Source organism: Clinocottus analis, unplaced genomic scaffold (assembly GCF_023055335.1).
Source record: "Clinocottus analis isolate CAN_PGR_092001 unplaced genomic scaffold, fCliAna1.0.p SCAF_14, whole genome shotgun sequence".
Lineage (NCBI taxonomy): Eukaryota > Metazoa > Chordata > Actinopteri > Perciformes > Cottidae > Clinocottus > Clinocottus analis.
The window spans coordinates 15,710,110-15,737,783 of record NW_027175865.1 but is presented as its reverse complement, the minus strand read 5'-3'; the positions used below and the strand labels follow the sequence as shown (position 1 = coordinate 15,737,783).

The 27,674-nt window shown below is 43.5% G+C and overlaps 1 protein-coding gene across 4 annotated transcripts in view; it reads left to right on the top strand.

The window, feature by feature from the left end:
• Nucleotides 1-27,674, top strand: part of ctdp1 (CTD (carboxy-terminal domain, RNA polymerase II, polypeptide A) phosphatase, subunit 1) — a 56,467-nt gene that overhangs the window by 4,816 nt on the left and 23,977 nt on the right. For 3 of the 4 annotated variants that reach the window (XM_068575820.1, XM_068575821.1, XM_068575822.1), the window contains exons 6-12: nucleotides 916-1,006; nucleotides 1,402-1,568; nucleotides 5,601-6,656; nucleotides 8,908-9,049; nucleotides 9,145-9,375; nucleotides 12,195-12,348; nucleotides 22,999-23,210. In XM_068575820.1, coding sequence (XP_068431921.1) covers nucleotides 916-1,006; nucleotides 1,402-1,568; nucleotides 5,601-6,656; nucleotides 8,908-9,049; nucleotides 9,145-9,375; nucleotides 12,195-12,348; nucleotides 22,999-23,210 — 2,053 coding nt within the window. The remainder of the gene's footprint in view (nucleotides 1-915; nucleotides 1,007-1,401; nucleotides 1,569-5,600; nucleotides 6,657-8,907; nucleotides 9,050-9,144; nucleotides 9,376-12,194; nucleotides 12,349-22,998; nucleotides 23,211-27,674) is intronic. The other variant, XM_068575823.1, reaches the window with a different exon arrangement.

The window sequence follows — 27,674 nt, the reverse complement described above, 5'->3', positions numbered from 1 at the left end:
GCATTTGTCTGGTTGACTGATGTTGGTTTCCTTTCAGAGGAAAATATATCAGTTTATGATTTAAGTAGTTTGTTCATATCGCCGTCTTTTTGGTATTCATGATGCCGTCCTCCATCGTACTGTATTTAATAGAAGCAGCCTTGGCCTCGGTACTGTTCTGCCTCCATGTGATGAATGTTTAATGCATTTTGAATTGGATCGTACCACTGGCCTTCATGCGAGGATGGGGGAGGCGTCTACATCGTTCAGGGCAGTGCTCCAGTTGTTGACAGCTTCTTTTGCGATCATGCCAAAGACTGTTTTAAATATAGACCTCGTCTGCGGGACGTCACCCGTAGGTCTCTGAAAATCTGCGGTGAACCTCAAAGTCGATGGTTCCTCTCTTTCCGCCTCTTGGCACTGACGACACATCTTAACTCTGGGGGAAAAGGGGCAACAATATGGAAAGCTATCTTACCAGCTAGAGACCTGGTCCCCCCACTCCCTCACACACACACACACACACACACACACACACACACACACACACACACAGAGTACAGTTGTACAGTTGTACAGGTGGGTGCCGTTGGTTTCATTTTTCAGCACTGAAGGTTGCTGCTTTGGTTAAAGGAGAGGTAGCTCTCCATCCACAGCCAAGGCCGAATCAATCTGCACATGTCTTTAGACACTGCACATGTCTCGGAAGACACTGGAGAAAAGGCAGTGGCAAAGTTGAGATGGGTGGGAAGGCTATTTTCTTCAAAAGACAATCCTTTTGTTAATGCGGCGTTGGAAAAAAAGTGTGTCTTTTGTATCTTTGCAATGCAAAATGAAATGCACATTGTAACCTTGGAGAGGAAGTTTATCATTTCAGGTTGAATGGAGCTCTAATCTTTGTTTCTTTTTTTCCCTTTCCTTTTAAAAAAAAAAAAGGTTTTCTGGATCCCGAAAAGAAGCTTTTCTCACATCGGATCCTTTCCAGAGACGAATGCATCGACCCGTTTTCCAAGACGGGGAATCTGAGGTACTAAATGAATTGCAGTGTCACCTCTTAAAGCAAAAAGAGACTTTCAAACATCCAGGGTTAGAGTCTTGTTGGGTATTGACGGGACAGTTGGTGGATGATCCACACTGCTTGTTGGCGGCCGTGAATTCATCCAAACTGTGTCTTTGCTTCTTCAGTAACCGCTTCCATGGACAATCTGTCTGTACTGTTAGTGAGCACAAAGAGGAGAGATCTATTGTTCTCTCTCGGTGTCATCGCTGAACGGCCGTTGATGACGTCTTTCTGTAAATATACAGAAATTGGAAGGATGAATCTTTGATCCGTAGCTGAACACGCTCTCGGTCGCTGTAACATTAAGACGGCCTCGCTTCGTTTATCTGGTTTCAGTTTTGCTGCCATTTCTTTCCCGACAGGAATCTTTTCCCGTGTGGCGACTCCATGGTCTCCATAATCGACGACCGAGAGGACGTGTGGAAATTTGCGCCGAACCTCATCACTGTGAAGAAATACATCTACTTCCAGGGCACAGGGGACATCAACGCTCCCCCCGGATCACGGGAAGCTCAGATGGCAAAGAAAGGTACAGTAGTGAGGTTTATTTGACCTCGCAACTACCACGAGGGAAATTAAATCCATTGACTGACAGAAGTTTGTGCAGCACTTTTAATGCGTCTGAGCTCTATATTTCTGTTCTTTGGTGTCACAAAAAAGCAGATGAAGAAAGAACTTGTGTGAGCATCATTAATATTGTAAGACCCCTAGAGGGGGGTTTAATAACAGGACCGTACAGGAATAAAAAACAGGACAGTACATGAGCCCCCCTCGTGTCGGGCAGCGCAGAGATGTGCATGAGGCGTCGCTACACACGCGACACAAACCTTCTAATGTTCTAAATGAACTGACAAAGTAGGCCAAGTACAGCTGTACTTTTTGTCTTCCTGTTCATCAGATATACACATACATGTTGATTTGAATAAATAGCTTGTGTACATGGTCTTGTACAATTCAATTATGAACAGATTTCACGTTAGAATATACTTTTATTTGTAGTTTAGCTTTTGCAATCATGTTTAAAACATCCTATATCTGCTATCATGAAGTCCTCCGCTTGCTTTGTATGCCTTTCCACCACAAACTCGACCTTTGATGACATGATGCATTTGTTAAAAGACCGTTTGAGGACAAAGTTGCTGGCGGTTTACACAACACTCGGTAGCTTCCAGCGCTATGCTCACTCCCCCTGTGAGAGGCACTTTTAGCTGAAGTTAACAAGCGAGTCGGTCCAGTGGCTTCGCTGATCTTGAAAGTTCATCGTGCTGAATGTTACACAGCGCGGTGCAGAGTCGGCAACGGAGGCGCGGCGTTCCCTGCGCTGCGCCTCGCTCACACGCGGCTCACACGCCGAGTGAAGTGCAACAGGAAGACGAAGTCAAGCCCCGCTGTTAAAAAATTCAATGCAATCTATGCAGTTTTAATTGGTGATGCATCAGGGCCTTGTTTATTGCCCCAGTGCTGTTGAAATTTAGATTTTGGAGAACACTCGTAGTTTGAGTCCCACTTGGGTATCAGATATTAAAAATTTAGATCGTGATGAAAAGTATCCTGATTAAAGCTCGCTACCATCTGAGTGATTATGACACAAATATGTGGTCAACGCATGGGATTAGTTTCGTACATTTATGCACAACATATATCTTTTGTGAATGAGGGATCTTATGAAGTAACCAATAACTGTCAATCATTTTCATCAGTAAATGCTATCAGTTTAACAGTTAAAAGACATATTAATAATTAAAAAATTGTCAGAAAACGATATTTAAAATTAGCATTGTTACTGTTAATATGTATATACACATATTGATTGTCAGTTTAATTACAATGTATTGTGAGTTATTTAGTTTTGGTCCACCTGGAATCGAATATTCAGGCAGGTGATGATTAACTTTCATGTTGTTATCATTTATACGGAAAGACTCGCTGTACATTAATGAAACGATAATTCTTCATCACATCATTTATTCGAGTCACTCAGGCTGAACCCAGACAGTAAATAGTCATCAACACTGCACCGATGTGTCGTCCGCTTCCTGAGTTGACATGATGAGCCTCCACGCCGCTCTCCACAGCGTCGTCATGAACCAAACGCACCTGATAAACAAGTAGAGACCGCCTGAAAGGCTCCACGACCTTCACCTCTCTGTCCGTCCCTCTGCGCTGCACTCGCCGTGTTTTATTTTCTCTTAATTATCATCGCAGGAAACGAGCTGCTTGGAGCCCGCCAGTGTGTCTCCTGGGGGACTTCTGCAGGACCCCTTCATTTACACCCACTCTCCGGCTGTCGCATCAATTACTGAGAGCTCGTGGTTGTACTCGTCCTGTGTTACAACCGCCGCCAGGCTCAGCAGCGGTTATTATAATGTTGATGCATTGGAAAAACAAGAAGGGAGAGCTTTTATTTAGCCAAAGCAGATGTCTGTCCAATGCAAACTGCTGGAATACGACATTTCTTTGGCACCCTCAAGCAACTCTCTTGCAGCTTTGCAAGTCAAATGTTTTTCATATGACATGTTTGCATTGACTGTATTTGAAATTAGTTTTCTATTTTTTTTTTTCAGTAATACTATATATAGTTGCAATTGCATTTCTAAAACATAAAAATATATATTATTAAATTACAAATCCATCCATTAATGGCATGTGGAGTGTAAATCATTACAAAATATACCCTTTTAAAAAAATAATAAATATTTTGTGCATCGTTCAACAACACTTGATTCTAAAACGTGTTTAACCTAAAACTACCTTATTGAATGTTTTTATTTATGGCTGTAAACACAGTATTAACGATATATGTTTTGAGCAGCGAGTGACTCAAAACTGTTGAGGGCCGTAAAAAAACAACAACAACACTGAGCTGAAATGTACTAAAATGTTTCGTTGAGCCGAGCAGAACTGCTGAGTCGGGTGATTATTCTGTGTCCGTTCATCATTTTCAAGCGACCCCCGTGTCACATGACACAAAGTAATGTTATTATAATAATATAGTGCAGCGTGAAGCTCACTTTAATGCGTGAATACGGACGGGGTCATATTTTCCTTGTGATCATCCTTAATCATCATCAGCCACTCTTCATACTCAGATGCTGCAAACATTGTAAGACCAAAAAAAATGCCTTTGCTTTTGAGGTTTTTGTACGAAACACTGTTGAAAGGTTTTTGCTCACTCTCTAATTTGCCGCATCCGTATTCTGGAGGCTGGTGGCCACTGGCCCGCGCTGCTCTCTTGCCTCCTCACATCGTTTAGCTGTCCTCTCCTCCTGTCCGTCCAGCCCTGTGACACGGTAACACTTATTATCACCGATGGAAGTGTGCGTGTTATGCAGACTATCATTAAAAAATGAGAGGATACTCCATCAAAACACACAATTATCAGTGTTTCAGGTTGGACTGCCTCGGTATCGGTGCCCCTCTGTCTCGTGCATTACGCCGTGTTGTCGGCAGGCTATCGCTTGAGAATTTTATTTCACGCTCAAACAGAGTCACTTGCCCTGGAGTGACTTGTGCGCCCAGAGGACTCGACAGCAAGAGTCGTCTGCCAAACACGGGCAGCCGGAGCAGCTAAAAATCTGAGTTATTACTTGGGTAGAACGCGCTCGTGTGAAATGTTGGGAAGGTTATCACTTAGGAGGGAGTCACAAGCTCCCAGACCTCCCAGAATGCATTAATGCTAAGAACAAGATGATGAGGGCCTCAACCGTCACTGCTAGTCAGCTTATCTTGAGTCAAATAGTTTGGGAAATCTAAACTGTCTTGCACACGCCATGTCGGGTCATTTAAAAGATCCTAGATTCTAGCTAGACATTTGGGTTATACATTTTTTTCTTGAATGCATCATGGTGTGTTGGAAGTTTTGTTGGAAATTATAGATTACATTATTTATGGTTCAGAGGTGGTGAAGGTAAAGTTTGTAAGTATGTAGCTCCAAAACGCACAAAAATGTAGTCAAAAGGATTTCCGTCAAAACTCTTTCTGTGTCTTCGTATTATGTTTATTTGACGTCGTTGTTGCTTCGGCTAATTGGTGCTAACTGGCTAACTCGGTGCAGTTATTAAGCTCGCTAGTTTAAGGTGCGGAGAAGTGATTGGCGAGAGGGCGATGACCAACACTGTCATGAAAAGATGACTGATGAGAAGTGTAGGAAGGACCAAATACCTTGTTTTATCATGTTGAGTTGTACAAATTTCTTGAATTTTGCCAATTATTGTTTATTTCATAGTAATTGGTCTGCTATTACTATGAAATAAACAATAATTGGCAAAATTGAACACTATTGAACACTTTGGAGCTCCATGGTTGTCGGGATGATGTAAAATGGTCAGATTGACAGTGACACCAGTATCCAGCAGGTTTCTGGTGTCTGTTGCTTGTTTCTTCTGTTTGTCTTTGCACTGGACCTGAGCTGCCACGCTGTGCCAAACCATTCCCGCCAACTCTGCTGCGATGCAACAATGAAGAAGCTTTTATCTTCAGCTGTTCATACTGTTGCCTCACCTATCGGCTGTGATACAAGTCTCCTTGAATGCCGTGTGATTGCTTTGTCTTGTTCCAGCAGGAGGCCCGTCAGGTCGGCCAGCAGAGAGCACAGAACCAGTTGGGACGTCGAACGCCGACGAGCAAATCAATGGCCCCAAGAAAAGGGCGAAAGACCACGGCCTTTCTGGAAAGGAAGAGTCCACGACCCCTCCGTCTACTCAGGGAGTACCAGCGAATGAACGGACACACCCCTCATGGGTTGTGGAGGATGAATCGGGACAAGGTAAAAAGACTGAGGCTAAGGCGGAGACTGGGGAGGAGGAGTCTGCATTGGCGCAGGTGTTGAGGGAAACTCAGGTGGGCGACGGAACAAATGCTAAGGAAGACGATAGCAACAGGACACTGGTGACGCGAGAGGCGCCGGACAGGTCAAACTCCTCGGCACCGAGCCACGAGTCCAATAACTTGGACTTTGATCTTTCTAGTGACAGTGACAATGACTCCATTACGGATAAGCCTCCCACATCAGAGAGTGATGCCGAAGCCAAGTCGAGCCAGGCGAAGAAATCTGGGCAGGAAGTAGTCTCGCCTGTCGAAGGGGACAGTAGAGGCCGGAGCGAAGGAGAAACCAGCGCCGACGCGGCAGAACCGTCAGGGGTTCTCCTCCCGGACCCCGAGCTGGGGAACGGCTGCTCGGACCGGAGGGAGCCGGAAACGGAGTCGCAGAACAGCGAACAATCGGGCGTGACCATGGGGGAGGAGCTGCTGGACCAGAGCATGGAGGAGGAGGAAGAGGACGACGACGACGAAGTTGATATCGACCAGGACGACCACCTGATCTACCTGGAGGAGGTGCTAGAAAGGATCCACGCCGAGTACTACGCGCGGTACGAGGCCTACCTGAGGAAGGAGGCGCCCGAAACGCCGGACATCCGCAAGATTTCCCCGGAGCTGAAGAGCAAGGCGCTGGACGGCACGACGATAGTGTTCAGCGGCCTGTACCCGACCAACTACCCCATGGAGAGGACCCGCGAGTACTACCACGCCAAAGCGATGGGGGCCAAGATTGGCAAGAATCTGGTGTTTAACTCCCAAGATGCCTGTCGGACGACACATCTCATCGCAGCAAGAGCCGGTACGTAGAAACGTATGTATGCTGTTGAACGAGCATGCAGTAGTAGCATAGTCAATGTCAAATTTAATAATGAGTTGATCTTTGCATGGGATGATCCTCAAACCTAGATTTACAAAATGTGTTTTAAAACACGTGTTGCTTTTCGAGCCTGTCTGATTGGATTTTCCTTTTACTTCTTTCTTTTGACTTGTCTGAGTCCATAATTGAGATAAAATACACTGTCATCACAATTAATGTATGTCGGAGGTCAGCCATTCCAGCAGTGATTGGGGTCAAGAAAAGGTCCGTCATAATCTGTTATTAAGATAAGTTATAGATGGGCCTATTTAAAGGGATTTTAATAGAATACACAACGCCAAATTCAGCAAATGCCCGGTCTGCGAGACATCCGTTCTGTGTTTGAACTAAATTAAATGCATTCGAAGACCCGGCTCGTAACCAAACAAAGTAGCTCAGACCAAGCGAGCGTCATATCGAATGTCTTTATCTTTCATTTGTTTTTATTGAGGTTTTCAAATGAAGTTCCAACGTCTTTTCATCCAGGAGCGAGTCTCCTTTTTTGTGCGCCGACGCAAGTAAGAAGAGAGACGGTTATTTGACTTCTGTGAAAATGTTGTTTTTGAACGGCTCAATGCCAACATATATGGATTCATTTTTAAAAAATTATGCTGGTGGCCAAAATTTAATGAATGCAGCTTTAAATAATTAGGCTTCCGATTGATTTAACACAGAGTAGCTTGAGACTGCTGCTCCTCTGTAATTAAACCCACTTGATTGACAGAAACACAGTTCTCTGCCTCCTGACGGTCAGTTTCTGTTTCCCTCCCCCAAAATGTAATCTTATGGCGGCTCCAGCCCAAGATTACATGCAGAAGCTTAACGTAATGCACTGACTAGATGGACAAAGGCGGTCGTTTGAAAAATATGCCGTTACGCCCTCCCAATCCACATCCATCAGACTCTCACCCTGCCATCATTTAAGCTTTGCGTATCTAGAAAAGCGCTAAATAAGTCAAAATTATTAGAATTATAATACGGTTGTTGTTTTTTTAAAGCACTTTACAAGTTACAATCAATACCCGTGACACTGAAAATGCCAAAAGCAATAAAGCTCCCGTATCTGAAAGCCCCGCAGAAGCAGATTCACGCCCGCATTGCCGCCGATTCAGTTTTCCCTTCTGCAGAAAACAAGCACACGCGGCGGCGCCGTTGCCGTGGGAGCGGGCTCTGCGCTGCGAGCGCCACTTTGCAATCACTCGTCGTCTTGTACATCAGAAGGAGAGCAACAACAAAAAATCGACCGAAGATGGAACCGGGGCAACGCGAGCAGGAGGTCAGCTCATCTGGAGCGAGCTGCTGGAAAAGGAGCATAGTGTTGTCTCTTCACATCCTGCTCTGTAGGCATTCAGGCAGTGACTCGTTACAGGTGTGAGACGCCTTTTAAAAGCTGATGCCTTGAGCTTTTAATTCAGTTTATAAACAACATGACCCTAAATTGAGCTGGTATTTCTGTAATACTGGTATCCTTAAAGATAGGACAAAATTACTGAAAATATTGTATTATTAACTTTAAAAACATTCAATTGCAACAAAATAAAAAGTAGTTGTAGTTTTATCTCGGCGTAAATGTTTTAACTTTCAAATATTCAGTAAAAACTTCATTAATATCATCCCTCAGTACTTTATTTTGTTAACAATGAGTGAGATTATTTTGCAAGCTTTGCCACAACTTGTCTGAGCTTTGAAAAGGAGAATAAGCAACTTGTTCCCTTTTGGAGGGACCTGTGAAGGACAACATGCAACTTGCTGCTATCTTCATCCACTTAATGTTACGACTGCACAATAGTCGATAGATATCGGCGGGTACATTTGTTTTCCTCTAGCGGCCAGGTTGGCCGGTAAGACAATGGGTCAATTTTGGGCCGTGTGCGTAATGGTGTAAAACCGCTTTGTGTTCAAGGATTCAATTTGGTGGCTTTGTGTCGAACATCAATACGACTTATTTAAGCAGGAGCGTTGCTCTCTGCGGATTTAATCCAACAAAACACACCTCTCTGGTTCCCTAAGAAAACTATTAGGTTGTCTGAAAAGAAAGCGGAAAAAGACATTTTCCTTATCTTTCAAAAAATATTGACTCGGCAATTATTTTCTCCCTCAGAAGAGAACGTCTGATCATTGATCTGAATCAGTCGGCAAACACACATTGCATGCGCGCGCTGATTGAGTTCTTCTTCCCCCTCCTGTCGCCCAGGCACCGAGAAGGTCCGTCAGGCACAAGGCTGCAAGCACCTCCATGTGGTCAACCCCGACTGGCTGTGGAGCTGTCTGGAGCGCTGGGAGAGGGTGGAGGAGCAGCTGTACCCGCTAAAGGAGGACTGCTCCAAGATGCCACGGTAAAAGGAGTTAAAATGAGCCCGTGGTCCGATATCGCCGTCAACGTAGAAATAGATGGTTCTGAATCTGAGACTCTTTTTCCTGTCTGTCCAAGGAGCAACAGTCCGGCGGCGTTCCCGGACATGCAGGGTTCCCTGCAGACGCACGTCTTCCAGCCGGCTCCCATCCACCACAGAGCTCCGCCTCCGGCCCCCGAGGTCCGAACCTACGACCCCGTCACGGGGAAGCTGATCCGCAGGGGCCCCCAGGTGCCACGGACGCCGTCCTACCTCCAGGCACCGGGGTCCTTGTTGCTCTCTGATCACGGAGAGCAGTCTTGTCTCAGGTAAGACGCGGAGTTGGAGCCGTGCAATGTAAAGATTAAATACTGATATGACACTTCCTCTCCTGCAGACAGGCTTTCATGCTCATGTTAAGTGGGAGGGGACGCCTGTGCCTTGAACTGACGAAGCTTGTAAGAGTTGTACAAGTCGTAGCTCGAGCTGACCGATGTCTGTCAACATGCAGCATGTGATAACAATTTGGCTTTTGAATTTGGGAAAAGGTAGTGAATTTAAAAAAGCTTTGAAAAACACATTGAATCCTAAAAGTTGTTTTAGGGGAAAGTCACGGGCTGCTCCAGAGGTCGCTCTAACCGAATCAAGCAGGTGAAGCTTGAAAGCGAGAAGTCCATTGCACGGGTCAAGCATCCAACGCACTTCTGCAGAAACTGCACGTCCCAGAATGCAAATGAGAAGCGTTTTCAGTCCGAAACTCCCAGGATATGTAAATGCTCATTTCTTTTAAACTTTCGCTTATAGTCTTCAAGCCCAAGCTGAGATGACCCGGATGACATAACAGAGCTCCTCTAGAGCCACACAAGACATTACACAACAGTTTGCACAGAATAAATAGTACTGCTGAGTTACCCTGAAAGGTATCAATGTTTGATACTACTGGAGAAAGTATTTTAGATACTTATTAAAAGATAAACAGCAAAGTTTGTCAGAGAGAAGAGAAAACAACAAAATTAATATTGTAACTGCAGTCTGGCTTTTCTGTGTTTGACTTATGGTTTATTTGAGTGTTGAATAATCACAGGTCATGTTTTCTTTTCATTTAGTAGTTAATTCAACATGCTACAGTGCTGAGGACATGTGAACTAGTGCTCAAGTTACAAAGAACAGCGTCATACTGTGAATAGTGATATTTTCTGAGATGGTTATTGTACCGTGAACATCTCATACCTTTACAACTATGTTTCCAATATTTCCGACACTACTCCTGAGTGATGGGTAAACTGGTGATTGATTGGATAATTGGTGCAACCAGAAACCCCCTGTGGGTACCTTAGAGCTATAGCGAATAAAAAAACAACAACAATAATAATAATAATTTAAAAGTGAGTTATGCTATTGATGGTTCTCTTATGTATTGTCTGCAGAACGGCTTCTAATAGATCTTAAATGTATTGATTTGTCCTCTGGGCCTCATTTCCGCTCTTCTCTGTGAACAGTAGTTCTACTTTAAGAAGTAGATGAGGCGGCAGCGTCTTCAACTGAGGCACAATAACAGCGCTCCCAACAGGGCTTTTATTGTCGGGGTGCTTTATAGCAGCGAGTGTGGAGCGTAACTCCCCAAACGATCCTCCAAACTTGTGTTGTATTTTTATTTGCATCTCGTAAATAACATCACAATAAAACTGGGGTCACTTTATACGACGAGACGAGACGAGGGGACTGGATAACCGTGTGAAATACTGATCTTAAAGAATGTTTTATGCTCGGCCACATGTATATTTTTTGATTTTTCTAGTCATGACCTCGTTTAACTTTCACCAACAGTTTTTGTCAAGAATGATGTGGCAGCCGCATGCGAGGCCTCACAGTTCCTCAGAGTCACCTCTGTGATCTTCCACTTCGTTTTGTCATTCATCTGTCAGTCACAAACACGAGGGGAAAGTGTTTTCTCTCTCTCTCTCTCTCTCTCTCTCTCTCTCTCTCTCTCTCTCTCTCTCTCTCTCTCTCTCTCTCTCTCTCTCTCTCTCTCTCTCTCTCTCTCTCTCTCTCTCTCTCTCTCTCTCTCTCTCTCTCCTCTCTCTCTCTCTCTCTCTCTCTCTCTCTCTCTCTCTCTCTCTCTCTCTCTCTCTCTCTCTCTGCATCTGTTTGGTGTTTTTTTCTTCTCCAGAGGATTAGAAGCTAATCTCGCGATCTTTTTTCTCTTCTTTTTCTTTTCTTTTTTTTACGCCCAATCACGGTCATTTGAGCGCGTCCATGATTAAAGTAATTAATAATCGCACGCATAAAATAAAACCGACCCACATAATTCATGGATTAGAGACACGGCGGAGTTTTCAGCGAGTGGCATAAACTTGGATTTAATCATCAAAGAAGATGTGTTCAATTAAGCGCTGCCAGGCGGGAACATGGAACCGTTCTCTCCCGCACTTGCATAAGATTTTAATCTAATGGGCCCTACATCAGAGGGAGAGCCTTCGCATTTTCCCATCGTCTGTTTCCGGCCTCGACCGCCACTGTTTCACCCTGTGCTCTGCATCCGCGTGTCGTCTCAGTGCTGATTATGTTGAGTGTTTTGTAAATGAAGGTTGTTTCTCAATGCGGTTCTTGTGAAGGCAGCACTCCTTTTCATTCATTCTGAACATAATAACCTTTTATCAGTTTTCTTATGGTCATGGAAAACCAGGAAAAGTTCATTTTGAAGTAGTTATTTCCAGGCCTGGAAATGTAAAATCCCAAAAGTCCCGTGAATGTGTTATATTCATGTGTTCATGATGTTCATTTACGCCGAGTTTAAAATAATTAATCAGTTTTTAAAAGAAAGAGGCTCAAAATATTAGCAGCATACATACAGGCATTTATATAAATGTTAGTCATTTAATCAAACTATTGTCTCTCATTCATTTGTGTCATTTAAGGTTTACTGTATGCTTTGAATCCTCATTGTTGGTCTAAATACTACATTTCATCACTTTTCATGTATACACCCAGATTTCACTAAATGGTTGGTCATGGAAATTTGGTTTAAAGTCACGGAAACCCATTGGTCAAAATGTGTATGAACCCAGCTTTATAATTATTGTTATGTTATTTATTTAGTTGTGTGTGTGTGTTTTTAATTGCTCACCCGTCTGTCACGTTTCCACAGGGGAACGTCGAAGGGCCAGCTGGACGACGCGGCGGGGTCCAGCCAAGACGACGAGCAGCCGGGGCCGTCTCGTCGGGAACGACAGCCGAGCATGTCGGAAACTATGCCTCTGTACACGCTTTGCAAGGCGGATCTGGAGAGCATGGACAAGGAGGTACGTCGGCCTGTTGTTTGTTTGTTTGTTCACGGAGCGGAAGGAGCAGGGCGGATGCTGGCGACCCCGTTACACGTATGTTATGATTATGTTGTGCTTGTCGTTGTGCACCAATCGCTAAATCAGATTCTTTGTCATAAGTAAAAGGATCACACGCTGGTCTGTAACAACAACTGTGTGTGTGTGTGTGTGTGTGTGTGTGTGTGTGTGTGTGTGTGTGTGTGTGTGTGTGTGTGTGTGTGTGTGTGTGTGTGTGTGTGTGTGTGTGTGTGTGTGTGTGTGTGGTTTCCAAGGCAATCAAACACTCCTGTCTCAGCAGTGACTCCACGTTGTTTTTCTAGGGTTAAATTTTCTTTGCAACCTCTCAACGGGGGTATAATTGCATCCACCTGCAATATTATCTCCTGGCGTTGGAGGACCACACGGTGCCAGCCACCGCAATCAAACGGGCTTTGTCGATGTTGCCACGGGCGGCTTGATTGTCGGACGACTCCCTGTGTTTTCGCTTTGTGTCGATTCCAACCTCCTAACGCGGAGGCGTCCTCGTCGTTGGGACATTTCTTTCACGCCGACTAAGCTTCAGCTGATGCCGGCGTTTTGACTGCCTGCGTCTCCAGTCCTGTCATCTGTCTGTGCTCGTGTGTTTTAATGTGCCGTCTTCCTCGCGTTTCCGGCCTGCGACCTCCTCCGATATTCAAATCTTTATTTCTGTCTCCGCGCTGCATTACGTGTGTTTTTTTTTTTTTGTATGCCACCCTTGCGAAGGCAGGTGAAGTGATTACTAATGTCTGAGTGCTCTGAACCTCCCGCTTGGATAATACTCTTTAATGGCGTCTGGATTCTGCTAATGCATGCGCGGGGGGAAAATGTGCAAAGTGGATCCTTGAGATCTGTCGAGGGCCACTCAGCGGGTGATTATTCTGAAGAAAGGGCTTCATGGCGTTCACACGGGACATGACATGTGACGAGACGCGTTGGTCCTGAAGTCACGTGTCGGTCGGCGGCATTTTTTTGTATCTGCTTATAACGTTACGGGATGTGTCATCGAGAGCCGCGTTGGTGGCCACTGGAGTACTTTTAGTTTTCTCTTAAAATTACTTTCAAAAAGGTAACGATATGAATCTGGTTTACTTTGTATGAAAGGCATCTTAAAGCTTCGCAAATTACTGACTCGTATAGCTGGATCAGGTATCGGTGATAGTGGCGTCAATCTATGTCTATGTCTATATATATATATATATATATATATATATATATATATATATATATATATATATATATATATATATATATATATTTATTTTTTTTTCAAAAGTTCAAAGTTGCTAGTTTAAGTAACCTTTCCTCTCCTTAGAGATCCTGTGAGCAAACGGTACTTGAAGCGAAATTTAATTGCATAATCAGGACCGTCAGTGTGATCGGTCACGCTTTAAATGACGAACCGGGAAGCAAAAAACAGGCTGCCGGGTTTATTAACTCAGTTGAATTCTGAAGTTAAGTCACTTATTAGCCGCAGGCCGCGGCTTAGCCTGAGAACGGCTGAGCACTGCCTCTTTCTGGAAATAGACTTTCTCCTCTTTCTTTTCCCCACACGTGTATGTTGGTAGGAGATGCAAAGCGCTATTCCAATGTCCCGACTTAGAACATTGCCAAAGCGAACGGCTGTTTATTTCTCTTTTTATTTTATATCCACATATCGAAGATTTCAAGAGGCTGATGATAAAATGTTTATTATCCTATGATCTTTTTTCTTCTCTCGGAACGACTATGTGTAACGAATCTCGCACTCTTCGATTTCAACACAGATTTGTTGTTCACAGCATTATTGAGGAAGTCAATTGCTCGCTAGAAAAAAAATACATTATAAAAAAGCATTTTCTTTCAAACTTGAGTTAGATCTGATACCAAAGAGTTTATGGTATCGGCGCTGTGCCGTCTGAGGAGCTACTGAGAGATATGGGCGGGGCTTAGTTGTGTAAGAACGACACAAAGAGGCGACTGTTTGTTCCAATCAACAATGCCAACCAAAGGTTGGCAAAGATGCTGCGACAACATTCATATCAGGCCTGAAAAATATGTCTTTGTCGAAATAAGAGCAAAGAACGGCAGTGACTTTTCTCGATGGAAGGGAAGTTTTCGCTCTTCTGGTTCATCCAATCTCCTGCCAAGTACTTTTTTTTTTTTTTTTTTAAACTACGTGCCCTTTTCCAAACCGTTTGCAGGGACATCTTCTCAGATGGTTCTGTGTAATAAACCATCCGACCGGTCAGGTCAACTGTACCTGGGTGATCCTCCCTTTTTTGATGGCGGATGAAAAAAAAAATCAACCTGGAGGTAATTGTTCCCTGTGCGGCTCCATTTGTCCGTCTTCCACAGCAGCTGCAGGCAAAAGTGGAGCGTGTTTTCAAAGATCACGTCTGTGTTCGTGCCTATTAGACATGACGACTGCAGCAGGAAGCAAGCTGGAAATTGTGTTTCTATTATTAATCTGGCAATGGTACATTGTGTCAGCGGTCGGTCCGGGCTTGTTGGTTGGCTGCGTTTTGACCTAAATAGACTGAAAAAAAAAAGGTTTTCAGTTCTCTTTATTTGAGAATATGAATCAGCCCAATGTTATCAATATGTTGTGGAAAAGGACTTTGGATGAATTGAATGTGTTTGGCTTTTTTCTGCAGGAGTTTATGGATTAATCATGGATCTCAAATCTCTTTGTCCCCATTTGTTGATAAGTCGTAGCCTCTTCTGAGGAGGTTGAGAATGAACGCCAATAATGTGGTCGTTTGTCCACTGAATGGGACGCTGTGGCTCAGGTCGTAGAGCGGGTCGTCCTTTAGTCAAAAAGTTGCCGGTTTGATCCCCAGCTCCTCCGGTCCGCCTGTCAAAGTGTCCTTAAGTGAGACGCTAAACCCCAAGTGGATCAGATAGATGCTCCTAAATGCGTAGGATGGGTTAAATACAGAGATTGGATTTTATGTATGTGACGATTGAAATATTGTTACGTATATATGGAAAAATATTGCATTTCTACATCTCATCTTGGAAGCACAAAGGCGCTGTTTTAGTGCAGAAGCACTTTGTGTTTTGTTCAAGACTATTGTGGGTTCTCATGGAGGCGTGGACATTCATTTTATTTAAAGGCCAACCTCGTGTTCATTTAGTACGATGGTGGTTGAAGATGGAGTTGTTGAATGAGATGTTCAGAGCTCACAGCGGCCATTTTTCCGTCAAACACCAGCAGCACTTAGTGTGTAAATGTGACATTTAGAGCATAAAGAGTGCACAGATTTTATCATATGTTCTCCCATCAGTTTGTGTTTGTTCCACACAAAAAAAGACCTCGATATCGGTTCAGGTGTTGTTGTTTTATTTTTCACGGCTTAAAAATGGAAATGTCAGGTGTTTATTTTAAATGTTTCAATTGTTGTGAGAATTCTGTGTCGGCCGTAAAGTGAAACCCAAGAAGTCCAGACCAGATACGAATACATCTTTTACTTTATTTTGTCTATTTCAGACGATTACTCACCAGGCGCATTCTCTGTTTCCTTCTTGCACATGAACAAAGCAAATCTTCTGACAACACATGAAATACCTGAGCCAATAATTTACTGGATTGTGAAAATATAGTTTAAAACCCGACTAAAAGGACAGTTTTATAGATTGACGCATGTGCATGGACAGGTGGTCAAATAAAACTTACCACTTAAACAAACATTGCGAAGGAATGATCGCGCCGAGCTGCTCGATCATGCAGTGTTATTCATTTGTAATAGCGATGCACACATTACATCACAGTGTGCCAAACAGAATAAGGTTCAACCTCTTCAACGTGAGCCACACATATTTTTGCGCTGACTGTTCCCTTTTACAGAAACACGCCGCAAACAGATTTTTGTGTAGCTGCATAGTTCCAGTGTATAAATAAATCAAGATCAGTGACTAAGCCTTTAGGGGCAAACTTTGTGTCATATTCGTGATTTTGGACGCTTAGAAAGTTTGGTTGTAATTTACGAGGAAAGACTACTTACTTATTGTATAAGCATAACTAAATCCTTCTCCGACACCTTTTGTACCGTATGAAATGTAAAGGAATTGACTCCCAAGGAAGGGTCCTTTGTAGATACACTATATTTCAAATGTCACCCTCCTCGGACTGCCTCGGCTAAAGGGCAGTCTGTGATGTTTCAAACGCTCTAGGTCTTTAGGGCAAAGTGAAAGATCCTGTCCTAATTGGCTGGAACAAAGTGCACCTCGGACTCGGGCAGACGGCCGTACGTTTAAATGTCACCAGTGGTTACACGCTGGTATGTGTCAGTTTACCTGGAGCAACATGCGCGTGAGTTGGCGGCAAAGAATCACGGCAGTGTACCAACTGGGTGACCTTTCCATGAAACTGCTGTTCTCTTGTTGGCCGAGTGACGCCTGCGACTGGCTGCACGCGCTCTATCTTCTGTCGGTCATCCATCAGATATTATTTGGCAGGAAAGGTTGCTCTGTGTAGTAGTCTTTTCATTTAAGATCTATTAGAATGAACTTATTATTAATTCAAATACAACTAAACAACTAAACGCAACCCATGTTGCCTAAAGCTTAAAAAGCTGGCTATCCTCGGCACCTTTGCCCACTACTCAATCCTTAACCATGCCTACTTTCTACTTAACCTTACCTCAGCTATGCACAAGTTGCAAAGTATGAAAACCCTGATCCCTGCGTCTTGTCTTCAGGAAGACGTTGTGACTCAAAACAGCCGACGCGCTAGACTCTGGTGATTTAAAGCCACTGCGTTCAGCAGCCCTCGCAGGAAAAACTGCCCAATTATGCTTTTAATGACAATTTTGTGTTTTTTTTTTTTTAAGAAGTGAACCATGTGAGATTAACAGCTATCGCTCTTTTTTTCCACTGTAAAAAATACTCTCCGAGTTTGACCTTGCATGATCTATCATGAGTCTGTTTCCTTGATTTAAAGACAACGATGCCTTGTGGGTGTGTTGCGTTGAGGGATTGTTCATTGATGGCTTTTCTCCCTCTCTACTCTACACAAAAAACTGGAAATGTATAATGAATGGTATTTAAAATGGCTCATAAATATAATATAAGCAAACTGTAAAATGAGTTGACGAGAAAACTCGACCGCCAAACAAGGAATGATTACACCGTATTGATTTATGTGACTAATGTTGGTTGTCATTCCCATGAGACCTTCGCCTCGTCTTGTGATGTTTGCATATTGATTATCTAATAATCTGCCATTGTGTGTCTGAGTCAGTGTTAACAAAACCTGTCAACTCCAATATTCACTCTCCTTTTGGCTTTTTTGGTCTCCACCAACTGGAGGAGAATAAAACTGAAACGTTGCGAGGCCGTAAAACAAAGGCAGACACACAACTGCAGAGTCTCTGTCTTGATTAGTAGCGTTGTCATAACTCCCTCAATTGACTATTTACCGTAATCATTTCCAAAAATAGCCTTTTTTTCCTTCTCATTAACGATTGCACTGCATTTTTGCTCGTTAAAAAAACATCTTTCATCACATCAAAACTGGAAAGAGTTCTGAAGAAAGATAACGGTACCTTTTCACGGCAGAAATTGTTACTTGTCATCGCAAGGGAGCTCGGTTGATACCAATAATAAGGTAATGATGGTTCAATTCTGTTAATTGTCCCAGTGAGCCTCGCTGGGGATATTAATTTCCTTTGGCTCTCTCCATTATTTCAGTCGGCATTCCCAGCCTGTTCAGCAATAAGTCAGTATGTAACATAAGTAAATAACTAAGAATATATTTTTTTAAATATTTTACACAGTAATCCAAAGTTGATCTTGCGCACCATGTCACTTTTTAAACATGCATTTTAGGAGTTAAAACACAAGTCACTCTACTTTTGAAGATGGTGAAATTGGCTGGATTTGAATTCACATTGTAACTGCCTTCATTGGACTGTGGATTAAAAACCTTTCCACTGCTCTGTCCCGCAAAATGAAATGCAATCCGGATGCTACATAACGAGCAAATGAGTTGTGAATGACGTTCATACAGAGCAAGGTGAAGATTTAGACACGGGTCGGTGCTCGTGTGACAGCGTCGGGCCCTCAGAGACACGGCTCATAAAGCCTGGGATCAGAGGAGATATTGCTCAATCATCAGTCACAGTGATATCAGCTCTGCCTCCGCCTTCAGGTATTGATCTCCCACATCCAAAGAAAGATATATATTCCTTTGAAATTACTGGGGAGGACAATCTTCTGCAGAGTCTGCAGAATATTTCCCATATTGTTAAGATGGATAACTTGGCAGGTCTACTCACGGTGTTTCAGCAGCGTGCCGCTGGAACTGTGAGGCTCGTCCTCGGCTGACCAAGCTGCCACGTCCTGATATGAGAGCTGCTGGCTATCGAGTCATTTCACAGGCAGCATCAGCCCGTACGGCCGAAGCGCCGATAAGAAGGCTAGGAAATTTAGAGAAAAGCTCGGGCGATAATTGCATTTGTTTGTCATGCTGTGCATGGAGATTAGCATCCGTTTTTTTGTAGGCCTTGAGTAGGATGGGATATGATGTGACAGTGTTCTGTGCCTGATAGAATGGTGTCAAAGGATTGTTTCCCATTGCTTGTTTTGCCCAACCAGCATTTCAAACTCCAAGAAAATTTAGGGTTAATATCATATCAAATGAGAAACTGAATTAAATTCATAGTTTGGAATTTTTACAAATGCAACAGTTGCGGTAAAGGAGAAGTCGTTGTTGTTGTGTGTGTGTGTGTGTGTTAGTGCTGTCCGTGGTCCTGAGACTGTGAATGCATTCCACAGCCGTAGTTTTAAGAAGCAGTGAGTTGAAAGACCTCAAACCAGCGCTACGGAGTCGCGTTCAGTCAAGCATCATGCTGACACAACCTGCAAATTGCTGCTCCCAGACGAGCCGCTGCAGAATCCAAACCAGACTCAATCGCCTGTCCCCGAAGCGGGAGCGCTATGAATATTCCCCCTACTCCTTTTTTCATTTTTTTTCTCCCATCTGCTCGTAGTCCCTGACAGAAATATCTTCAGTCACCTGTCAGCGGCCAGATGTCCAGTTTTGGTACTCGCATCCATCCTATCAGGAGCAATTCAGGAAGTTATTCAAAGCCACACAGAATGAGAAAAGTACACCATTGATATATACCAACAAAAAAACAACCTCTCCGAAGCCTTTCATGTGTTGAGCCCGTTCCTTTCCAAAATAATGTTTTTCCAGTGCAGCGTTATGCAACAACCCCTCACTAACCTTTTGAGATGATGGTGAAAAGAAGCCAATGTCTTCCAGTTTGCAGTTTTATGAATTTTAGTCCTCAAAAGATGCTCCGCTTTGATTTCTCCCCTCATGTACGCAGTAGGAAGAGGTGGAGCAACGCTGTGCGTTCTCGTTGCGGTCGTTCCATCGTAACGGGACTGGCCCCTGACTCAGTAGTTGTATGGCATTCAGCCTGTGATGTATTTATTTACAATCGTTTGCCTTTGCTCCATAAATGAGAATCCCCACATTAAATGACCAGTTAATGATTATTTTTTTCACTCCGATCGGCCGGCTGCATGTGAATGTGTCGAGCGCTCGCTGTGTTTTTCTGCCTTACCCATTCTGCTTCTGATTTTCACTGACAGGTGTCCTACTGCGTCTCCTCTGAGTCAGTCGTCTTCCACCTTTTTTTTTTTTAAGGTATCGACCGAAAGAAAGAAGTGTGAAAACTAAATTGCGTCCTGGATATTTGATACAAATTAGAAAATAATCAGCAGATTAATTGATAATGCAAACAATTGGTGAATACCATACCTAGAATAAGACACTGGTGTACATATCGAACAAAATATTTTTATTTTAACATGCATACGGCAATACATTGGTATAGAATTACAAACGTGCAGGCTTTGAGGCACTACCTTGTCGAGGTGTGACAGGCGAGTACAGAGTGAGAAACAGCGAGAACTGGATCACATTTTCTTTCCGTGGGCTCCAGCTGAACCTCCTCGCTCTGGGCTCCAGCAGTTCACTGCTCACACAGTAACGGCTCGTCCTAATTGCCGGCTTTCATTTAAAATGAATGACTGCCGGCTGCTTTTGTCGCACATGAATCTTTCAGTAAAAGTAAGACCTCAGATAGTTTTTACTTCAGATTTTTTGAAAACTGTGTCTAGAGTTTAGAAGGTAAGTCTTGATAGCTTCGCTGGACAGGAAACATCTAATCTACTTTTTATTGTCTCTGATGTGTCCGTTCACGTCGGCGCCATTATATTCAGCCGTTTCTGGATAATGGGCATCTTTGTGGTGTGCATCCCAAAATCAAAAACATTCTCTGTTGCATATCTTCCCCCTGACAGAAAAACTATCCCAGTAGAGCGCAGAGTAGTTACGGAGCTTATTTACTGCCTCCACATGGCTCCCAACGAGCCAAAGCCAGAGCTAGCGGCTCTCAGCTAGCGGCTCTCAGCTAGCGGCTCTCAGCTAGCGGCTCTCAGCTAGCGGCTCTCAGCTAGCGGCTCTCAGCTAAACAACAAATCACAGAGGAGCCTGAATTAAAACACACTCTACATGACTATATCTTTCAGTGATAGTTGTTCGCTGCTATATTATCGCTCCATGTGTCGGGTTGAGAATCTTTTTACAACTGAAGCGTTTTCCTAAATATGTATTCTGTGCGCTGGAAGCACACTCGTACTAAACTCGTGATGAGACCAATAACCCCGACTGTAAAGTAGCTACGAGTGGGTGCCATGCCGTGCTTTGAAAAGTTTCACGGTGGGCTCTTTTTTCTCCAGGAAAAGGTTTGCTGTGGTTGTTAATGCACCATTACTGCTTTGGTTGTACCTCCTGACAGAATCAACTTCAGGTTTTATTTAAAGGCTGGCGATCAGAGGCTAAAAAGAGCTCCACCGTCTAATTGTACCGAGTGGTATTTGTCAGCGGCAGATAAAAACTGCTCCGGTCACGACACAGAACATGGAAGTGTTTTGCCCTTTTTTATATATAATTTGTGCTCCAAAAGTATGTCACTGCCTGGGGAAAAAGTGTCATCGAAATTGACTTCCGTCCTTTTTATCTTTGTATTTCTGCACATAAAGGTCCCGTTTGCTCAAAAGGATGTCAAGGAAGTGTTCTTAACGATTAAAAGTTGTATCCTCTTCTCTTAAAGTCGAACTGAAATGTGAATTCTCCTCACTTTGTGTCGGAAAATATCAACTTTACTGATACTGCAGCTACGAGGCAGATTTTTGTTTTGTTGTTTTACATTAAAGCATTTTTTTGGGGAAATAATCATGCCCAACCGTGCGAAAGCATCAAACCTATGATTGGGCTTGGTCCATCGTATTGATTGACATTGAACAATTGCCGCTAGTGGGAGGAGCTGTCAACTTGCATCATAGACTTGTATAGTCCATTATGTGTTGGTAATGTAAGATTAATATATTATTCCCTCCATTTTGTTTTACGTCATTCAACATTTGAGAGGACCCGTTGAGCTGTTAAGTTTCTATTCCACAAGCTAAGAACTGGGGTCCTAGCTTGTGGTGACATCAGCACCGGTTCCCCTTGAACATTATTATTATTATCACGTCATACGAGCGCTTATTTCCAGGCCTGCAGAGTCGTCTGCAGCTTCCAAGCGGTCGGCGTTTGTCCCATAATATACAAACGAGGGCGTCAAGCTAGCGTCAGCTGTGTTTCTTACATGTGTCCAGTTTTTACACTTGAGAGTTGTTGTTTTTGCTTTTAACGTGCAGTTTTTGCGTGTCTGAAAGGCAAAAAAAATGGACCTCAACTTGTCACAAAGGCAAGGCCGGATGATTTGTTATTGAGAGTTGTTACTCATGGAAGACAGTGATGAGGAAAACGAGTCGAGAATTATTTTGCAGGGAGAGAAAAAAGCAATTTGTCTTGAGGTGCAATTTGAAATTGTGTGTTGTTGACGGTCAGGGAGCAAACGAAACCCCTGTCTAATTTGTATCCTACTCTGTAATTTGTAAGTGCCCTGCAGGGTCATTTTCATTCAAATTTGATTCAGCAAATGGAATTAAGGGACAACCACCACTAAAACAACTCAATCTGAGACTGCAGACTCTCTCTGGCTTGTTCACATCACATTCATTGGTTGTCAATTGGCCAACCTGCTCTCAATAATCAGTAACCCCCTCCGGGGCGGAGTAAATGATGAGCCGCTCAAGAAAATACAGGATTGATGAGCTGCTGGAGTTTCTACAGACACGTGTAGAATATCCTGCACCAATGTTTTCTCATGTTTTAAAATGTGATGCGATGAGTTTACATAACCCAACCTCAAACATTAGTCCCTCTGCACAGATTAATCAACCCCTGTTTAATATATGAAAGGTCACTTTTTGCAGATAGGTTTTGGAAAACCTGGAACAGTAATGGGATTTTAAAATGGTTATTTTAATCAAACTATTGTCTCAATCATTTGTGTCATTTAAGGTTTACTGTATGCTTTGAATCCGCATTGTTAGTTTAAATACTACATTTTATCACTTTTCATGTATTCAGCCAGATTTGGTGAAAAGTCATGGGAATTTGGTTTAAAGTCATGGAAATCCATTGGTCAAGATGTGTATGAACCCTGTGAAAACAATATCTCACAAAAGATCCCTTTTTAAAAAAAACAAAAAAACAAACAGGTGGACGACATGTTGGGCGAGGAGAGTGACAACGAAAGTGAGTGCCGAGGGAAGGAGAAGCCCGGTAATGAGGAGGTGGAGGATGAAGGGCAGCGGCGGTCCGGAGCTGGACAGATCGCCGCCGCAGCAGCACGAGGAGGAGAGCTCGGCCCTCAGGCGGTGAGCGTGGAGGAGAGGATGCAGACGCCTTCCAGTGAGGACGGCGTGACAAGGTGAGACACAGAACATCTCAAAACCCGTCTGTCCACACACCTCGAGTCCTTCTGCCCTCCCCGATCGCCTTTGGCTTCCACACTGTGGCGTATTTCACATTGTAACGGGGTCAGTCGAGTGGTTCACGAGAGGGATCTAAAAGGAAATCCCACACATTTGATTGCGCCACTGAAAAGTGGGCGGGCCTCGAGGGAGCTATAGAGGACCGTTGACTCCACACACACACACACACACACACACACACACACACACACACACACACACACACACACACACACACACACACACACACACACCTGCCACCTGTTGTGGGATCAGGAAGAAGACGATGGAGAGATGAAACGAAAACGCTGCAAATTTTCAGTCATGCCGCACGGGTAGTGCATGCAGCCCTCTCTAAACTCCCTAATCGCCAGAACTACCAGCTTATTTGGCTGTGTGTGTGTGTGTGTGTGTGTGTGTGTGTGTGTGTGTGTGTATGTATATATATATATAAATAAATATATATATATATATATAAATATTCTGCAGAATCGAAACCCCCGTCGAATATCCCCTGGAAAAAAATGTCCTGCTTGTTTTCAGGGCTTCATCTTCTCCTCTGACTATTATCATAACACGCCACCTCATCAGCTGTGCCGATGCCAGACGGTCTGGTCCGTTGCCATAGAGACAAATTTGAAACAGACAGCGGGCGGTCGGAGACTTCTGAACACGTCGGAGTCGCTCCTCGCTGAAGGAGAGAGAGGCCTGAGCCGAGCGGAGCCGACGAGCTGTTTATTTGATCGTCTTTTCTGCATCCTTAGCGTCTCATGTTTGCCCGGGCAGTCGTTTCACATTTTGCGCAGCAGCTCTCAATTTTTTTTTGGAAACCAATCTCTGCTTGTTGCAAACATCAATGCAGTGAATAGCGTGACACTTTTTGTCCAGAAGCAAAATCCCGTCTCACAGCTGTCACTGGATCTCACTTAAATGTGCCGACATGGCATCGTCCCTCCGACACACATTTCTAAATGCGTTTCTACAGTTGCTGCTTCTCGTGTAGCAGTGCAACTTTTCCACACTTTCCTTCTTATTTTGGCATTTTATATAATAAATGTACATGCATATATAATATATGTACATGCATGCATGTATGTATATATAGATTTATGCTTTCCAGGAAAGCAGCTCTGCTTAGGAAACAGGAGCTGCTTAATGACAACATAAGATAATAGGGAAAACTATTATAATACATGTAGTGTATTTGTGAAAAACAATGACATTATAAAATAGATATAACTTTTTATTATTATTTTTAATTATAAAGTAGCTTTAACGTTGTGATTCTGTTCAGGCCAGCAGAGAAGCCCTCGCTGGCCCCGACGGCCCGCCACTGATTTATTCATATGTATTTATTAATTATACAAAATGCCAAAATAGGAAGGAAAGTGTGGAATTCATGCAAAGTTGCAAAGCTGCACAGGAAGCAGTGACTGTGTTTGAGCGTGTTGCTCTCTGGAGAGAAGTGGAACAGAGACGTTGGTCAGCAGGGAGAATAACTCTCATTTAATAATCAGTACAATGATGTCGGGTCGCCTGAACACACTGTCTCGCTCTCCTTATGCTGCTTTCATTCTGTACTTCACAGGGTGTCTTTTCTTCCCTGTCAGTCTTCTGCTTTCATCTCTTTTTGCTCTTTGAATACGTTTTGCGAACCTGAATCTCCGTCGGTTTTCTCGCTCGTTCGCACCAGAGTTCTTTTTCTCGTCTCTTTAAAGCTCTTGAATGAATCACACTCTAAAAATGTGTTCAAAGTTCGACTCATTCGCTCATTTGCATGTCGCCGTGTAATGGACGCTCAATTATTTACTCTGCGGTGAGGATTAAAATGAGATTTCGGCAATATTTTTCTCATGACAATCGGTCATAATTGATTCATGAATAAAATAAATAATCAACAATTACCAACAAAACCTTTGTAAATGTATTTAAATGATTAATACGTGATATGGTAAAATATCACAAATGTGTTGTAAACATCTCTAAACCTTTTGTAAACTGAGATTATCATAATCAAATCATAGATAATAAAATGATGTAATAAGTGATTAGTTGATATCTTCTGACTAACCTCTGCACATGCTATGACTTGTGAAGTTTCTGGCATGCAGGGGAGGAGACACACTGGAAACAGGACATATGCGATGACTAAGATCCTCTTGAGAGGATTAATGCGTTTGAAGGGGAAGAGGAGGAGAAGTTCTCCATCGGTGTGTACGAACACATTTGAGCTTCTAGCAGCTTCTCATGTGTAAACTGTTCAGCATCATCAGAGTCTCTGCAGGTTAAATGTATTGTACCTTTTACAAATGATGTGTAAAATGTGTTACAGAATTATTCACAAGTCTTTTATAAGTGTTTTCTTGCAGCCTGATCTAAAGTGTAAACTTCTCATCACATGTATTAAAGTCATTTGCAAAGCTTTCTGCGTCGCTCTTGTCGACCGGTGAAGTAGTTATTGTCATTCATCGGTTCCTGCAGAGTCAGGTTTCTAAACTGATGACAGTTTGATGTTTTGTAACCGAAGGTATAACAAAGCTTTGCACAGGACCAATAAATAATAGTTTATTTGTTTTAGGTGACCGGTAGCGACAATTGTATTTGTTACATGATGCAATAGTTTGATTATCTGAATAAGCTGATCACGTTTGATCATTTCAACCTTTTTGTTTGGCTGTGCTGAGTTCATTACATTGAAGATGAGCGGCTGCAAAAAGCTCCAACGAGTTTGAACGCGTCAATAGAAAGTTTGAAGGAGCATTACCGACGTCCGAGCATCGAGTCACCGGCCGCTTCTTTTCACCTTCAGAGTGATTCATCTGAATGGTAAATGGACCCGTACTTGTAAAGCGCTTTTCTAGTCTTACGACCTCTCAAAGCGCTTTAACGCTACATGACATCATTCATCCATTCACACACTGATGGAGCGCCCATGCAAGGTGCCACATCTGTAACATCAACCATTCATACACCGTAGGCGCAGCTACGGGAGCAATTTAGGGTTAAGAGTCTTGCTCAAGGACACATCGACATGGGGTAGCGAAGCTGGAGATCGAACCGCCGATCCTCTGATTGAAAGACGATCCTGCGCTCCACTGAGCCACAGTCGCCCAGCTTATTACTTATTAATCTGACGATTTCTTAATGTGTCTTTCAAGTTTATAGATGATGTGCAGCCCAGTTGTGATGTTAGCGGAGCACTTATTAATCATTCATACACATTTTGTTGCTGATCGTGTTATTCCTTTTATAAAAGCTTATAAAGGACTGGTTGTTATACATATATATACATATATCAGACTTAAAAATCATCATCATTGATGAGGTGTTGCGTCAGGTGTCTATTAAATGTGGCACATTTCATTGTGGGGTTGTGAACATGCACGGACACTGCCTATTTTATATTTTCAGTTGGAGAGTACTCTGGTGTATTTATATTAATGTTGCGCCCGTCGGCTGTGAAAACGATCTATTCACCGTTAACCCGAAGTCTCACTGGGTGGATGGAGGATGCTTTCCCTCCGTGGTCCCCCAGGTTTTAGTCCAAATGCTGAGCCGCTGCACCTCTTTGTGCTGACTCGGGTTTCCTGTCTGCGAGTCCGTATTCAGCCTCACTGCTCTGATTGCTACTCCTTTAATACCTTCAGTGAAGCCGCCCAGGCCTCGGCAGGAAGCAGCACGATGCTATTTTCCAGTCCCGGCCCGACACCTTCGGTTGCCGCTAATGAGTCGAGCCTGAAATACACTGTACGCCGCGCTGCTCGCTCGCTGTCAAGGAACCTGCAAGTGTCCAACTGCAGTCGGCGCGGAGGAGCCACGCGGGATTAGACCGCCTGACACGCGAGGGGACGAGCGCAAGTTTGATTCTGAAAGCGCTGTGGGAGTCGGCAGGTCGGTCCGGTTGCACAGAAGGATCCCAGTGACACGGTCTAACAAGGCCACAGCCTGCCGCTGCCTTTCACTCGTATCTGAGGATCTGGACCCACCAGGGTGCCCTGAAACGAGCGCCGATACGCTTTACAAGGCTACACTCAACAGTTTTGTGTGTCTGCATCAACCGTCCCCATGCCATCCTATACTTCCTTCCGTCTCTTTCTCTATCTTTTTTATCTCATTGTTCCTTTTTTTCTTTCTGAATAAGAAGTTTTAAGATGCGTCCTCAAGCATCAGTAATGGGCACACAGTCGGTGAGAGCCTTATCTCTGCTCCACCTCACATATTCCTGTAGGACCTCCGTACACAAACCGCTGAAAGACCCAACGTCCTGACATGCTATACGAGCAGCAGAACAATTAAACATTTAAAAGCAGGAAAGACATGCCACAAAGCTATGCTGTACGATTATGCAATTTATTTTGAACCACACGGTTTGCTTCAAGGCTTATGAATTATGATTTCCTCCCTTATAAACTAGAATGAAG